Here is a 17,678-nt window from a genome sequence, read left to right on the forward strand (position 1 = left end):
GATCTTACTTTAAACATTCTGGACAACTTCTATGATACATCTCTATTCTGTAACAGACATTGACGAGGCTGTTTCTTTTAGAATGTTTAAACTCTCTGTCAGCACCTGGTTTGGCATCACATAATACATTTGAACTAAAGGGAAGAGTTTCAAGTATGCTACTCGAGAATTTGGATCCATTAATAAAATGCAACAGTATAAGATTATCAGTTCAAAAGTTACTGCTACAGGTATCTGACGACTGGGTGGGATGCATCATCCCTTGGTACCAATTGTCCCATCTGATCTCATTTGTTCCAGTTCAAGTCACTTTGGTTCCCTGTTCAACTCAGTTTTGTTATGAATGTTAACAAGGCCCAAGAACAATTAATAGAATTTGTTTACCTGTGAATTATAAAACTCTGTTCTTTCCCAATGGACAGGTAAATGTTGTCACTGCATAATTACAGATAACAAGAATCTATCATTTCAACATCTGATTTACAGAAATGAGTATTCTCAAGCAGTTCATCTTTGTCATCAAGTCAATTTGCACATTGTGCATATGCTCAGTGGCCACTTTTATTACCCACTTCCTGTGGCCACTGAGTGTATGCTCCTGGTCTTCTGCCACTGTAACCCATCCACTTCAAGGTTTGATGTGTGGAGCATTCAGAGATGCTCTTCTGCATACCACTGTTATGATGTGTGGTTATTTGAGTTACTGTCACCTTCATGTCAGCTTGGACCAGTCTGGCCATTCTCCTCTGACCTCTCTCATTAACAAGGTGTTTTTGCCCACAAAACCGCCACCCACTGGATGTTTTTTGTGTCTCGCACATGCTCTGTAAACTTTAGACACTGGTGTGAGTGAAAACTCCCAGGAGATCAGCAGTTCCTGAGATACTCAAACCACCCCGTCTGGCACCAACAATCATTCCACGGTCAAAGCCACTTAGATCGCATTTCTTCCCAATTCTGCGAATACATGACACCTCCATAGAGACAGTTAAGTGCACAAAGTTCTTGGTGTTTACATCATGGATGATCTCACCTGGTGCCTTAATATAACAAGTAGGCACAGCATTCCTTCATTTTCCCAAGGAGATTGAAGCAAGTGAGGCTCCTCCACTCCCATCATAACTAAATTTCACAGCAGCACCATTGAGAGCATTCAGAGAAGTTGCATCTCCATCTGGTATGGAAGCAGTCGAGCATCAGACTGAAGCCCCTACAAAGGGTTGTAAGATAGACTGAGAGGATCATAGGGGTCTACCTACAACCCATCAGGGACATTTACCAGGAGCACTGTGTATGCAGGGCCCTTAGTATTATTAAGGATCCCACCCATCCAAACAGCATCCTCTTTGACTTTCTACCATCAGACAGGAGACTCCGATGCATAAAGACAAGAACGGTCAGGATGGGAAACAGTTTCTTCCCTCAGGCCATTAGGCTTCTGAACTCCCTGTCATATTGTGTTCAAAGTGTCACCTGATAATCTGTTCTGTACCTGACAAAATTTATGCACTTTATTTTGTATATTTATGCACAACTCATCTGTACATTTTATCCTTATTTTTCTAAGTTATTCTGTGTTATGTGGACTACTGTACTTTACATAACCCTGGTCCAGATAAACATTTGTCTCATTTAACCATATAATTGTATATAGTTAAATGACAATAAACTTGACTTGACATTTCTTCCCCATCCTGATGTTTGGTTTGAACAACAATTGAAACTCTTGCCCATATCTGAATGTTTTTATGCATCGAGTTGCTGGCACGATTGGCTGATTAGATATTTGTATTAACAAGCAAATTGTTAAGGTGTACCTAATAAAGTGGTCACTGAGTGTACATTCAAAGATCTATATTAAATGTAATCTTACATGCATATTTATTTTCAGAGTGTATGCTGTTACGTACTCATGACAGTGGTACCCTTGTCACGTGACTGGGGTTGAAGCTATACTGGACTTGAGGTAATGGTCTTGTGATGGTGGAGTGACGTCATTTTCCCACCAGTAGAGGTCATGTGACCGGTTTTTTTTGAGGGGGGGGTTTAAAACAGGGTATAAAAGGAGGACCCCTCCCTGTGAGGAGGGGCAGTTCGTGGCTGGATTTGCCATGTTGACTTCATGCCACTGCGTGATTTAATATTATGACGCAGTTTAGTTGAAAGATGAAGTTTTATCTAATGCCTAAAGTTTAAAAGGTCATTGCCAGCAGTTTCTTTACAATACTGCTAGTTGAGAATCAGTGGAGAGTGAAGATCGGAGTTCGGGAGTTAAAGATCGAGGAGAATCGATTTCGACGGTGAAACAGGTTCAACCTTGTTTGATCCTTATTCGGAAGGAATTCGTTGACTGCTCTCATGTTAATCCCTGCGAAATAGCAGAAAGAATTGGGAAGAGTTCTGTAAAGGAAAGGTCAGTGCCTTTAAACCGTTTCGTCACGTAAATTCTTCGTGGGAAAAGTTCGATTTGGGAACTAAAACAACACGACGTGAAAGAGAATTTAAATAGTCTTAAAAAGTCTCTCCCTTAAATTGACTGTGACATTTTGAACTTTTGGCAATACTACTTTAAAGAACTGTTTTTGCAACATCGCTCTAAGAACTGTTTAAGCTTCATTGCTTTAAGAACTGTTTAAGCTGCCGCACCGCAGCTGATTTCCGGTTACGTTAGTGATTTGTTTACTTTTGGGGGGTTGTTTTCAGTGTTTAATAAACATGTTATTTGTTATAAAGACCCCTGCCTAACTCATATTTATTGTTGCCTGTATCCTTAACAATGCTTTGATTTGTGTATTAATTAAATTACATTTTAACTGTATAATTATATATTCATAGAATAATTATATACTTGTTTGATTTTATTTCATATACAAGGGGTGTTATAAAACCCGACTGCATGAAAACAAATGCAAACATTGTGACTGTCAGCAGAATGAATCAAGCAATGGCAAGTACAACAACCTGTCAGAAATAAAACTGAAAATACTGGAAACACTCAGGTCAGGCAGCATCCGAGGAGAGGGAAACCGAGCTCACACTTCAATGTTGACTCCTTTTCAGAACTGGATCTTACCATTGTTGATGGAAGTGCTGCCAACCGGATGCACAACATACAGAACCACCTCCCAGATGGTGAGGGGTGTGGGTCACACTCAAGTGTTAATGTATGGAACATTGCACAGAGAGTGTAAACATGGCTTAGGGAAATTAATACTATCAGTATTGCGACCGTCTGTTTTAATTTCCGATGTTGTATTAGCAAATGCAAATAGATTTTATTGCACAGCATTCTACTTATTCAACAGTACTGGGACAAAGTTCCCTCTTCTGCTCTGCTGGACCAGGGATTCCTCCTGCACCTGCCTCTCTGACTATTGTGATTTTCCCTCATATCTTTATTAGAGCCTTCATACATTGCACAAGTCCACTCTATAGTTTATAGAGGGAAATTTTACAGGGACCAAATATCATTCCAATATGTTTGTATCTTAACAATTAGACCACAAGACACGGGAACAGAACTAGGCCATTCAGCCCATCAATTCTGCTCTGATATTCTGGCATGGCTGATTTATTTTTCCTCAATCCCATTCCCCTGCCATCTCCCTGTAACCTTTGATGCCCCAAGGAATTTATTTAGCCAGAGAGTGGTGAAGCTGTGGAATTCTTTGCCACAGACACATGTGGAAGCCAAGTCACTGGGTACATTTAAAGTGGAGGTTGATGGATTATTGATTAGTCAGGGCATGAAGGGATATGGAGAGAAGGCAGGAGACTGGGGTTGAGAGGAAAATGGATCAGCAGAGTTGACAGAGCAGAATTGATGGGCCAAATAGCCTAATTCTGCTCCTATATCTTATGGTCTTCATAGACACACCTATGGAAGTGTCTAGAAATTTAAGCTGATATATATTCAGTTATTAGGTACACCTGTACACCTGCTCACTAATGTAAATATCATATGTCAGCAACTCAATGTATAAAAGCACGCAGATCTGGTCAAGAGGTTCAATTGGTGTTCAGACCAGACAACAGAATGGGGAAGAAATGTTACTTGCAGTAAGTGTCTTTAACAGCGGAATGATTGTTGGTGCCAAATGGGGTGGTTTGAGTATCTCAGAAACTAGTGATCTCCTGGGGTTTTCACACACAACAGTCCCTAGAGTTTACAGAGAATGTTGCAAGGAATAAAAAATATCCAGTGACTGGCAGTTTAGTGGATGAAAATGACTTATTAATGAGAGACACAGACAAAATGCCGGTGAAACGCAGCAGGCCAGGCAACGTCTATAGAAAGAAGTACAGTCAACGTTCCGGGCCGAGACAACATATTGAACCTTGAAGTGGATGGGTTGCAGCAGCAAGGGTAATTTGATTAGGTTATTTAGTAATCTAATATCTTGGCTAAGGAGTGTAAGTGCAGGTTGGCTAACACTCATACAAAGTATCCCTTCCTCTGTGCCATTACCCAGTTTTATTGCCTGAACATTAGCTGCAGCATTCAGTTCACCAGAAAACTGCTGTCAAGCTTTAGTCTGCAGTTCGATTTAATCCATCCTGCACCCCACCGGCATTTCATTTGTTGAGGCCTCAGACCCTCACAATCACCAGCTGCCACCGTTAATTATTCAGCGCTACATCACTGTGCTGGCTCCCGCCTTCTCCTTTCTCAAGGTCGAACCTGCCCTGATCTGCCCGTCTCCCATCTCTGACCTATTGAGCTCACTGGTCATCCCTCACAGCTGTACAGTGCCTACAGTGCCATGGGAAACAACCTGCCCATGAAAATACATTCCACTCGCCTCTGTTCGATCCGAACACTCCTCTCATAAATGTCTCAAAGTGGATCTGATACAGCTAGAACAATAAAGAACAGGAACATCCCTTCGGATCTCCTTGCCCATGCCAAACACAATACAAAGTTAAACTATAAACTATTTTCCAAAGTTAAAATATTTTCCAAGCTGTATGGTTATATCCATTCCACCTGCACATGATCCCAAGTTACGTCCCTACCTATCCTCATCATCATGATCATGATCGTGGGCGATCGTGGTCTTTCCATCACCATGACTGTTCATGGCAATTTTTTTCTACAGAAGCGGTTTGCCATCGTCTTCTTCTGGGCAGTGTCTTTACAATACTCTTTAGAGACTGCCTGCCTGGCATCAGTGATCGCATAACCAGGACTTGTGATCAGCACCGGCTGTTCATACGACCGTCCACCCATGGTTTCACATGGCCCTAATCTGGGGGGGTGGGGGGAAACACACTAAGGTCCAGGTGTAGACTGACAGGGGGAAGGAGCACCTTTCATCTTCCTTGGTAGAAGTACATCTCCTCCCTGTCACCCACATCCCATCTAACAGCCTCCTTAATGCTACTATCATAGAGTCATGATAACACACCAGAAAAGGCCATTCCACCCCTCTTTTCCATGCTGGCCTGGATTTCTACCTAGTCCCATCTACCTACACCCATATAGAGTCCTCCACACCCCATCCACTTAGATAGATGGACAGATTATTAATCCCAAAGGAAATTACAGAGTCACCTATTGAAACTTCCCTTCTACGTTACTATTGAACCTGAACCTTCCACTTCCACTGACAGTTCGTTCCACACTCACATCACCACTGAGTGAAGATAATCCCCCTCAGATTCCCCTTAAATATTTTACCTTTCACCCTTAACCCATGACCTGTGTTTTTAGTCTCAGCCAACCGGAAGGGAAATAACATATCCAATTCCACCACTACCCTGGCTAACCGATACAGGAATCTACCTTTTTCTGTGTTTTAAATAAAAACTTGTGCAGCACATCTCCTCTCATCTTAAGTGCATGCGAGATAATGTTTAATGTTTCACCTCTGGGAAAAAGAATCCGACTGTCTACCTTATCCTCCAAGAGGGCCACAACCTTGTCATGGGTTTGGATGCTAGCATGCCTCATTGACCTGGGCAGCTGTGCTGGCTAGAATCAAGCCATTATATTTTGGCTCTTGGTAGGGTCACCCATGCCACGTAGGTCAAAGGGTAGAGGCCAGACTAAGAGTGGTCCACTGGTCCTCCAGGTTCAGGAGTCCAGCTCAGGGCCAACAGTCTTCACTAGTAAAATAAAACAGCAATGAAGAATCCTTCGACACCGGAGTGTGACGGTATTCCTGAGTCTCCACCTGCGACTTGCATGGCTGACAGTAGTGAAACTGAGAGGAGGCTACCGGCACAATAAAGGAAGCCCTGAACACTGCCAGAGATAGAGGACCTTCATTACTGCCCTGAACACCAGTGTTGTAACAGTCAGTAAATAGGGAGATAAATTCCACCTCATCTATGACTCAATTGCCTTGACTGTTACTGTAACAACCAGTATCACCTACTTCCACCCCGAAAGGTTCCTGATGCGTTAGCATCAACCATGGGCACTCAGGTTGTCACTGTTCTCACCCTTTTGTCTGGACATACAAAGCAAGTTCAATCCCATTCAATATAGAGATGCCCCTAACCTAACTCACCCATCATCCATATAGTGACTGCAAATTCAATCTCTCAAGCTTACTGGTTAAACGCAAGGGTAGAAAAAAAAATAGGAGTAGGCCCCTCAGAACTGCCCTACCATTCAATCTGATTTTTTTTTTAATAAATACTATGGATTCCAGTTCATTGGGACACATTGGGACCAGTACATTTTGGCCCAATTAACCGACAGTCCCAGTTAGCCAATGTTTCATGGAAAAAAAATAAAGACAAACTACCATTTAGCTAAGTAACAAATTATGTATTCAGATAAAATACAGAACAAAGTAGAATACTACTCCAGAGGAGTTCATCCTGGGTATCTGTAAGCTGCCACATTCTTTTCATTGACAGTAAATGAACAATTTCAGCACAGACACCTAGAGCAGATAATGTACTGCCTTCATACGATGCTTTTGATGATTGCACCTTCAAATATTTATTTTCATTGTAACGTCCAAGATGATTGTCAATACCTTCAAATTTTTTTTGCAGTTCCTAACTTGAAGTAGTGAAATAATTTCATTTTCACCATTTCTGGCACCTCCAAGTACAAATGATCAAAACTGCAGTCAACAGAACAGTTCCAATTTGTCTTACTACTTAATTCTCACCAACTATCAGCAACAAAAATCACTATTTTTTGAACACAAACACACACAGATTTATTTAAAATCTGTTCACTCTAAGCACGGTGTAGCGCCTAACAGCCACACAAATGCATCTGACTGATGCTAGTTAGAAGCTGTTTCGCAACAGTTTCCTGTCCCAGTTAAACAGCATAGTGTCCCAAATAAACGAAGGGGCTCCTGACTATTATCTCGATTAGTTTTTGTTCTTTAAGAGTTATCGCAAATAAGAAGCGACTGCCCCGATTAACCGGAATTCACCACACAGATTCTTCGAATCTTTTGCACGTTATACAAGGCTGCTGCCACAGAACAGCAAATTTCACAACATATGTCAATGTAATAAACCCGATTCTGACTTGATCTGCCCATTCACTATCTCATATTTCATGCCAAATCTCCTAGCCCACAATTCTCTTTTAGAAATGCATCTGCCTCCTCTATATACCCCTAATGATCCAGGGCACCCAGCTAGCACCATCCTTCATTTCTACATCTTGGGAATACCAAGCACAAAATTCTCCATTCATTTGGCAGACATTATCCCAGACTATGGCCATTCCCAAATCCCATCATTCCCACATTCCCTCAGTCACTCACTCTTTTGAATGATGCCTAGTGGGGCAGACTTTCATTGATTCTGTTATAGTTACTAGTTTATAGAATTATTGAGTATACCAACAAGAATATGAATCTCAGGGTTGTATATGGTGATATATACTATATGTACTGTGATAATACATTTACATTTGACATTTTTTGAATCCCAGTTTTTTTTTTTGATAGGCACTGTACAACTCAGAGACAATGCCAAGTTCCTCAGTTTCAGATTATGAACATTACGATTTATTTTTTCCAGGCAGCAGCTGTTGATACTGACCCTGCTGCTCTCAATTTCACCTCTTGCTCCATCTGGCGAGAAGGTAATTACAAATAAGTGCTCTCTTGCCCTCGATTCATCCTCACCTCATCAGTGACCTGATCAGCACATCGCTGCATCTCCTCTAACTCCGACCTCATATCCACGTTTCCGTCCATGGTCCTTCTGGCGGTTGACTGCGATGGCGCAGCGCGTCACGTTGAAGGACTTGTGGCTGCACGGGGGGCTGCAAAGCAGAGAATGGCAGGCTTTAGCACAGGTACGGTACAAGATAACGAGGCGCATAATGATGACGATGATGACTGCACAACGTACCTCTGGATTATGAACAACTGACTTCCCAGACATCCCCACAAATACATGAGCTCCTATAATATAATCAAATTCAAAAGTCTAACACATTAATTCCTACAACCAACAGAGCTGCTAAGGTGGTCTTCCACAGGTCCAGGCAGTAGGCACTTTAGGGTCTGCTCGAGGTGATAGTGTTATATGCTGTAGAGTCATAGAGCACTACAGCACAGAAACGGGCCTTTTAGCCCATAAAAGGGCCCTTTTATGCCTTTTAAAAGGCATAAACAACACTCTCACAATACTGGAGAAAATCTGCCGGTCAGGCAGCATCTACGGAGGTGAATAAACAGGCAATGCTTCAGGCTGAGGCCCTTCATCAGGACTGGAAAGGAAGGGGAAAGGTGCCAGATGAGGTGGTGGGTGGGGAAGGGGAAGGAAGCTAGATAGAAGGTGAGAGATGAAGCCAGGTGGGTGAGAAAGGCTGGAGAAAAAGGAATTTGATAACTCTCCAAATCCTTCTCATCCTAGCCAAACTTGTTAAATATTACAGAGATGTTGTGGGCGCTGGAACCATGGCGACGCTAGCTGGCATCTCCCAGCACCTCCTCAGATGGTATTGGTTGTTGATGCAAATAATGCATTTTAATGTACTTTTGACTTTTCAATGTACATGTGACAAATAAAAGCAAAACTCAATCATCCACTTTGATTTTTTTTGGGAGAATCCTGATGGTTTGGTATGTGGCTCACCAGGTCCCTTAAACCAAGGGTTCCCAACCTTTAGTTATGCCATGGACTCCTACCATTAACCAAGGGGTCCTCGGACCCCAGATTGGGAACTCAACACATGCTCATTTTAAAAATCACTGGAGTCCCTTTCCCTTTATTCTCAATCCAAATGAAGCAATTCCACCCAAAATGTCCACTGTCCATTTCCCTCCATAGACACCGCCTGACTGGCTGAGATCCTTCAGCAGATTTTATTTCACTCCAGATTCCAGCATCTGCAGTCTCTTATCTTCAAACTCAGACTCACTAGAAAATGCATTTTATCACCATATAATATTTGGTTCCTTAAGGTTTTTATAGCTGGGGTGTAAGTGGGGAATATCCCCGACCTCCTATTGGCACGTGTCTCAAATAGCCTCAGACAATCAAGTCTAGCTCTTGGTGTTCACGTGCAGTTTGGCTACTAAGCCTGGCCAAAATGTTTCTACTGGCAGGAGAAGGGACAAAGGCAGGTAACTGGAGCCATAAAACCAGTCACTTCGGGCAGATGAAGCTCATCAGCTGTGGTTGACAGCTTGTCTAGGAGAAGGAAAACACTGATCTCGAACTATACCCACCCGTGGGGATGGCTTCGAGAGTACACCTGGAGGAAAAAACCAGAGCTGGAGTACCTAAGGCAGTCCTACATTGAGTTCAACACTGACTGGCAACTCCTCTAACACTGCTGGTACCAAACTGGATCAGTTTCTGCCGTTCCTTTGGATTCATCAGCTACTTAGAGAGGGGGGAGCCTGTTATGTGGGCAACATATCGTACTGCCCAGGCCTGCGTATGGCATCTGGATGTGGCCCAGACCAATGAAAACCACAACAATATCTAAAAATCTGTATTAAAAGTGTGTTTCTGCATTGATAGGAATAACATCCAAGACTTCCAGAAAATCAGACAACACCCCAGATGCAGTATCTCCAGGTCCCCGCATAATTGGAGCGAGACACAGCATGTCTAATCTTGTTCACAAATCCTCTTGGAATAAAGGCCACACACAGTTTGCGTGTTCATCTGAGCTTGCATGGTAACGGTCGGCGATTTCAGCACAAGGACCCACAACCTTTTTAAATATCAAAACCGTTCAATCTCTCAGCATTGAAGAAAAATGACTCAGCCTTTCTTTTCTCTATTGATGTGGATGAGTTCAAAATCAGAATCAAAATCAGGTTTAATAATACCGGCATATGTCATGAAATTCGTTAACTTGTGGCAACAGTACAATGTAATATAATAGCACACACACACGAGATAGTGTTCATGGGTTCAATGCCCATTCAGAAATCAGGTGGCAGAGGGGAAGAAGCTATTCCTTAACCATTGTGTGCTTTCAGGCTCCTGTACCTCCTTCCTGATGGTAGCAATGAGAACAAGGCATGTGATTGGGTTCCTTTAATGACGGGTGCCACCTTCCTGAGACATCACTCCTTGAAGAAGTCCTGGATGCTGGGGAGGCTGGTGCCCATGATGGGGCTGACTGAGTTTACAACTCTTTGTAGCTTACTTCAATCCTGTGCAGCAGCAAACGTTCACCTCCACCCTCTATACCGGACAGTGATGTAGCCAGTTAGAATCAGAATTAGGTTTATTATCCCTGGCATGTGTCGTGAAATTTGTTTACTTAGCAGCAACAGTTCAATGCAATACATAATATAAAAGAAAACAAAATGATAAATAAATCAATTACAGTATATGTATATTGAGTAGATTGAAAATCATGCAAAAAATAGAAATAATATATATTAATAAAGAGAGATAGTGTCTACAGATTCAATGTCCATTTAGGAATCGGATGGCAGAGGGGAAGAAGCTGTTCCTGAATCACTGAGTGTGTGCCTTCAGGCTTCTGTACCTCCTACCTGATGGTAACAGTGAGAAAAGGGCATGCCCTGGGTACTGGAGGTCCTTAATAATGGATGCTGCCTTTCCGAGACACAACTCACCCAAGATGGAGCTGACTAAATTTACAACCCTTTGCAGCTTCTTTCAGTGCTGTGCAGTAGACCCCCCCCCCCGATACCAGACAGTGATGCAGCCTGTCAGAATGCTATCCATAGTACATCTATAGAAGGTTTTGAGTGCATTTGTTGACATGCCAAATCCCTTCAAACTCCAAATGAAGTATAGTCAGCACATCCACAGAAATTTGTGACTGTTTTTGATGACATACCAAACCTTCTCAAACTTCTAATGAAATATAGCCGCTGTCTTGCCTTCTTTATAGCTGCATCGACATTTTGGGTCCGGTAAGATCCTCAGAGATTTGACGCCTAGAAACTTGAAGTTGCTCATTCTCTACTTTTGATCCTGCTAAGGTGACTGTTGTTTGTTCTCCCTTTCTGAAGTCCGCAATCAGCTCTTTGGTATTAACGGATGTTGAGTGCAAGATTGTTGCTACAACACACTCTACTGGCTGGTACATCTTTCTCCTGCATGCCCTCTCATCACCAACTGACATAATTTTCCTCCTGCCATGTTCTTACCCATCCACGCAGCTTGTCCCTGTCCCCAACAAGCCCTTCTGAGTCCTTCCCATGGCCTATACTGCCAGCCAGCATCCTGATTAAAACCTTGGTTCCTCTTTCATTATGTGCTGTGTCATATGACATGAGCGATCATGGCCTTTCCTTGACCATGTTTGTTGTTGGCAAATTTTTCTACAGAAGTGATTTGCGATTGCCTTCTTCTGGGCAATGTCTTTACAAGATGGGTGACCCCAGCCATTATCAATACTCTTCAGAGATTGTCTGCCTGGCGTCAGTGGTCGCAAAACCAGGACTTGTGATCCACATCGTCTGCTCGTATGACCATCCACCGCCTACTCCCGTGGCTTCACATGATCCGAACAAGGGATGGGATGGGATGGAGGGTAAGTAGATGCTACATCTTGCCCAAGGGTGACCTCTGTAAGGGTGGCTAATAATTAGTCAGGGGGTGGAAGCATTTAAAGAACAATTGCTGTCCATAGACGACCCTGCCACCCCATTCCCAGATTTGGGGATGGATTCACTGGCTGTATATCCAGCAGAGGATCAATGCTAACTCATGATTATTGTTTTTTAATTTAGAGATAGCGCACGCTAACAGTCTTTCTGGTCCAATGAGCCCACTCTGCCCAGTTCCACCCATATGACCAATTAACTTATTAAACCATACATTCTTGGAATGTGGGAGGAAACCGGAGCACACAGAGGCAACCCATGCAGTTACAGGGAAAATGTAAAATTTCCTTAAAGGCAGCAGCCGGATTTGAACCCAGGTTGCTGGCACTATTACAGCATTACACCATATGCTGTTGAAATAAATATGCAGAGAGATTTATTGTTTTGTGGTAGCACAGTGCAAGACATAAAAATGGATTTCTATAAGTTACAATAAATAAATAAACAGTATAAAAGGAGGAATTGTGTGGAAGTGTCCACTGTCCATTCAGAAATCGGATGGCAGAGGGGAAGAAGCTGTTCTTGAATCATTGATTGCAAGACTTCAGGCTCCTGTACCTCCTTCCTGATGGTAGCAATGAGAGGGCATGAACTGGGTGATGGGGATGATAGATGCTGCCTTTCTGAGCCACCTCTTCTTGAAGATGTCCTAGATGCTGGGAGGTTAGTGCTCATGATGGAGCTGACCGAGTTTGGAACCCACCGTAGCTTATTTCGATCCTGTGTAGGTGACACCCCCCCCCCCCCATCACCATACCAGATGGTGATGCAGCCAGTTAGAATGCTCTGCACTGTACATCTGTAGAAATTTGGTGGCATACCAAATCTGCCCAAACTCCTAATGAAGTACGGCCACCATCGTGCCTTCAGAAAGCACTCTGAAGAGTGGAAAGATTTAGAGCAGGGGCTTGCAACCTTTTTTTGTGCCATGGAGCCTTACCATTCACCGAGTTTGGGAACCCCTGATTTAGAGGGATATGAGCCAAGTGCACAGAAAAAGATCAGCTGATGTAGGCAACTGTGTGAGTATGGATGAGTTGGCCGAATGGCCTGTATGACTGTGGTGGTGGTGGAGCTGGCCTGGATTTCATGGGCATAAACTTCACAGTACCTCCCCTGGACTGACAAAACTCTAGATGGAGATGCTCCTGCAAGTTTCATCCTCTGATCATGCATGGCCCCCACACTAGCCTGCTCTTCACTCTCTCTGGCAAGGTTTATTGGGTGGGTGCGGGTCCTCCCAGTGCCAGCTTTCAACAATCCCTCAGAAAGCAAAGGTCTGGTTACAGTTGTGTCCATTTCAAAGACAGGTCACAATACAAGTGACCACAAAGAGAATGCACTCGGGATAAAGATAGTTTCCGAGCAAAGATGTTGCAAATGAGGACTAAGATGGGAGAATGTGGAATTGTTTGTTTTGGCAGCAAATTTTTTTCTAAAATGGCAGTATCTAAATGGTGAGAAGTCAGACAGCTCCAGGGTAAACTGGGAATTATTCACAGGCACTGAAAATGGTTAGAAAAGCTAACAAAATGATAACATTTCTAGATTTGGACTGATTTACTTGTTATTCACATGTATAATCGAAACAAACAGTGACACCACAAACTCCAGCAACATGGCATGCCCACAATGTTCATAAACACAAGCTATTCAGCAGATGCTGAGAATCCAGAGCAACAACCTCAAAATGCTTCAAGAACTCAGCAAGTCAGGCAGCATCTGTGGAAAGGAATAAATAGTTGATGTTTCGAGCCCAGACCCTTTATCAGGACTGAAAAGGAAGGGGCGGGGGGAAAAAGCCAGAACAAAAAAGGGAGGGGAAGGAGTAGCAGCAGGAAAGAGACAGTTAAAGACAGATGGATGGGGGTGGGGTAGGAGGAAAGAAGTGGGAAGAAGGGAGGCGATTGGTGGAAAGGTTATTAGTGGAGAAGGAGGAATCTGATAGGAGAGGAAAATGGACCATGGGAGACAGGGAAGGTGGAGGAGAACAGAAGGGGTAAGATGACAGCCAGAACAGGGAATAATAAAGAGGGAAAGGGAGGGAGAAGATGATTGGAGACCACCCAATATGAGGTGTTGCTCCTCCAGCCTGCGCGTGGTCTCATTGTGGCAGCAGAGGAGGAATGTGAATGGGGCGTGGAATTAAAATGGGTGGCCACGGGGAAATCCTCCCTGTGCGGGTGGAGTGAAGCTGTTCGACAGTGTGGTTCCCCAACCTATGTCAGGTCTCACCAATGTAGATAAGGCCACACCGGAAACATCGGGTACAGTAAATGACCGCGAAAGACTTGCAGGCAAAGGGCTGTTTGGGATCCTAAATGATGGTGAGGGACGAGGTGAATTGGCAGAAGTGTCAGTAAGACCATTTGATATTGGAGCAGATTTGGGCTATTCAACCCAGCGAGTCTGCTCCACCATTCAATCAAGGCTGATTATTCAAATCAACTCCACTCTCACACTTTCTCATTCCATAACTCCTTACCAATTCAGAACCAATCAATCCCTGCCTTAAACACACCCAAAAACCTGCGCTCCATTGTCCTCTGTGGCGACAAATTCCACAGATTCACCACCCTATGAATTACCCAATTCCCCTCGGGATCAATAAAGTATGTCTGTCTGTCTGTTGACTGAAAAAATTCGTTGTCACTTTTTAAGGGACATCCCTGTATTCTGAGACTGAGCCCTTGGACCCTGGACTCTTCTGCCAATAGAAACATCCTCTCTACATCCGAAAGACCTAACAGACTCAAGAGACAAAGTTATACTACACAGGAGGCCCTTTAGCCCATTATTCATGCTGACCATCAAGCACGTAAGACCACAAGAAATAAGAGCAGAATTAGGCCATTTGGCCTATTGAGAATGCTCTGCTACTTGATCATAGCTAATTTATTTTGCCTCTCAACCACATTTCCCCCCCCCCCCCCATAACCTGTGACACATCAACTTCCATTTTAAATGTACCCAATGACTTATCCTGCTATGTTCTGCTACGGCTGCTAGGGCCTTCATATCTGCAAGCTTCATTATACGATTGCACCACTGTGTGATGAACTGAGGCTGACGCTTTGGGCCTGCCCCGGCTGCTCCGGGTTTCAGGGCTATGGACTCAATCCAGTTCTGAATGCTGCTGCTTGTTTTTATTGTTTAAATGATTTGTGTATTTTCCCCTCTCTCTGTACATTGGGTGTTCATTTTGTCTTTAATTGGGTTCTTCCAGGTTTCTTGTTTTGTGGCTGCCTCTAAGCAGACAAATCTCAAGCTTGTATAATGATCACATACTTTGATAATAAATTACTTTGAACTTTGACTTGCCACAGATTCACTGCAAATTCCATCTTACCTCAGTTCTGATCCTAGAGTCCCCCACTATTCTTCCCAATGTTCATTCTTTCTCGGCCTTTCAATATTCCAGTAGGTTTCAATGAGATTCCACCCCCACTCCACCCCAGTCTTCTCATGCCTTAACCCTTTCATTCCCAGGATGTTTCCTGGAAACTGCCTCTGAACTCTAATCTAGTTCAATACTCCCTATACTCTCAATATCCTCTACACTCACCTACACACTAGTGACTACTTAAGCTAGACATCTGCACATCTTTGAGGTGTGGGAGGAAACCAGAGCACCTGGAAAAACCCACGCGGTCAAAAGGAGAACATGCAAACTCCATACAGACAGCACTAAAGGTCAAAATAGAACCCAGGTCATTGGAGTTGTGAAGCAGAGGATCTGCTAGTCATGGCTCTGGGACAATGGCTTTATTTCATTCAGTAACCATTCTATGATGCGCCTTCATAGCCTGTCCAACACATTCCAGCCACCTGCATGTCAGCATAACCATGCATTGCACTCACCTGTTACCCATTACTACTGTGCTGGTCTCAGAGAAAGTTCCAGCCTGATTGGCTTTCCAAAGTGAAACTCCTTTCCACCTTGCACATAGACACAAGAAATTCTGCAGATGCTAGAAATCTCGAGCAACACACAAAATGCTGGAGGAAAATGCCTGAACTCACTGGAGTTTAGAAGAATGGGGGAGGTGGTGGAATCTCATTGAAACCTATCAAATATTGGAAGACCCGGATAGAATGGAAATGGAGATGATGTTTCCTGTATTGGAAGAGTCTAGGACCAGAGGGCATAGCCTCAGAATATAAAGGTGTCCCCTTAGAACAGAGAAAAGGAGGAATTTTTTTAGCCAATGGGTGACAAATTTGTAGAATTGATTGCTACAGACAGCTGTGGAGGCTGTCATTGAGTGTATTTAAAGGTTGATAGGTTCTTGATTAATGAGGGCTACCAAGGTATGTGGAGAAGGCATGAGAATATGGTTGAGAGAGAAAAATAAATCAGCCATGATGGAATGATGGAGCAGATTTGATGGATTGAATAGCCTAATTCTGCTCCTGTGTCTTTTGGACTTATTATCTCCCAGAGGAGGCGAAAGAAACAGGCAACACAAGTGCTCACAAACAAAAGAAAATCTGCAGATGCTGGAAATCCAAGCAACACAGACAGACTACTGGAGGAACTCAGCAGACCAGGCAGCAGCTATGAGCAAGAATACAGTCAACATTTCGGACCTTGACCCTTCGTGAGGACTGGAAAAAAAGATGAGGAGTCAGATTAAGAAAGATTGGAGGAGAGGAAGAACCAGGAGGTGATAAGAGTTGGAAGGCAGCTGAAATCAAAGGGGGAGCAGTGAGAGACAGTTTCACTGAACTCCCATCGAAGGGCAGATTTAAACTTCTTCAGATCCCACGGGTTACAAATGCCTGCACTGTAGTGTGACACTTCACAGCTCCAGCTGTAAGATCAAGGTTCAATTCCTGCCGCTGTCTGTATGTTCTCCCTGTGACAAGTGGATAACCTGCGCGTACTCTGGATTCCTCCCATATCCCAAACACGTACGGTTAGGGTTGGTAAGTTGTGAGCATGTTATGTTGATGCTGGAAGCGTGGTGACACTTGGAGGCTGCCCAGCACATCTCAGACTGTGTCGTTCATTAACAGAAAGCAACGTATTTCATAGTATGTCGTTCAATTCCAACATATGAACCACTGTCAGGAACAGAACACCTATCGTAAGCAGGGCAGCTGCCTGTATCCCAAAGTTCAAAGTACATTTATTCTCAAAGTACATAAATGTCACCATATACTACCCCGAGATTCATTTTCTTGCAGGCATTCTCAGCAGAACAAAGAAATACAATGAATCAATGAAAAACTACACAAAGACTACAAACAACCAATGCGCAAAAGAAGAAACTGCATATAAATAGACAGTCAAGAATAGACAGACAGACTTAAATAGGTAGTTAGATAGACAAATAGTAGACAGACAGACAGATAGATTTCTTTTTAAACTGAGAACATGAGATGTAGAGTCCTTGAAAATGAGCCCATAGGTTGTGAAATCAGTTCAGTGTTGCGTTAAGTGAAGTTGTCCACTCCAGTTCAAGAGCCTGATGGTTGAAGGGTAACCCTTGGTTACCAGGTTCCCGAAGCTGGTGGTGTGGTACCACCTTCCCGATGGCAACATTGAGGAGAGTATGTGGCCTGGATGGTGGGGGTCCTTGATACTGGATACTTGAGGCAGTGCTCCTTGTCAATGTGTTCAATAGTGGGGAGGGG

At 43.4% G+C, this 17,678-nt stretch overlaps 1 protein-coding gene across 1 annotated transcript in view; it reads right to left on the bottom strand.

The window, feature by feature from the left end:
• The window catches only part of LOC132381787 (synaptosomal-associated protein 25-like), a 66,072-nt gene that overhangs the window by 30,203 nt on the left and 18,191 nt on the right, over window positions 1-17,678 (bottom strand). The window contains exon 2 of the mRNA XM_059951353.1: window positions 8,112-8,251. Within this exon, the coding sequence (XP_059807336.1) occupies window positions 8,112-8,183 (72 nt within the window). The 5' untranslated portion in view covers window positions 8,184-8,251. The remainder of the gene's footprint in view (window positions 1-8,111; window positions 8,252-17,678) is intronic.

The sequence above is a fragment of the Hypanus sabinus genome, chromosome 26 (genome assembly GCF_030144855.1).
Source record: "Hypanus sabinus isolate sHypSab1 chromosome 26, sHypSab1.hap1, whole genome shotgun sequence".
NCBI classification, from domain to species: domain Eukaryota; kingdom Metazoa; phylum Chordata; class Chondrichthyes; order Myliobatiformes; family Dasyatidae; genus Hypanus; species Hypanus sabinus.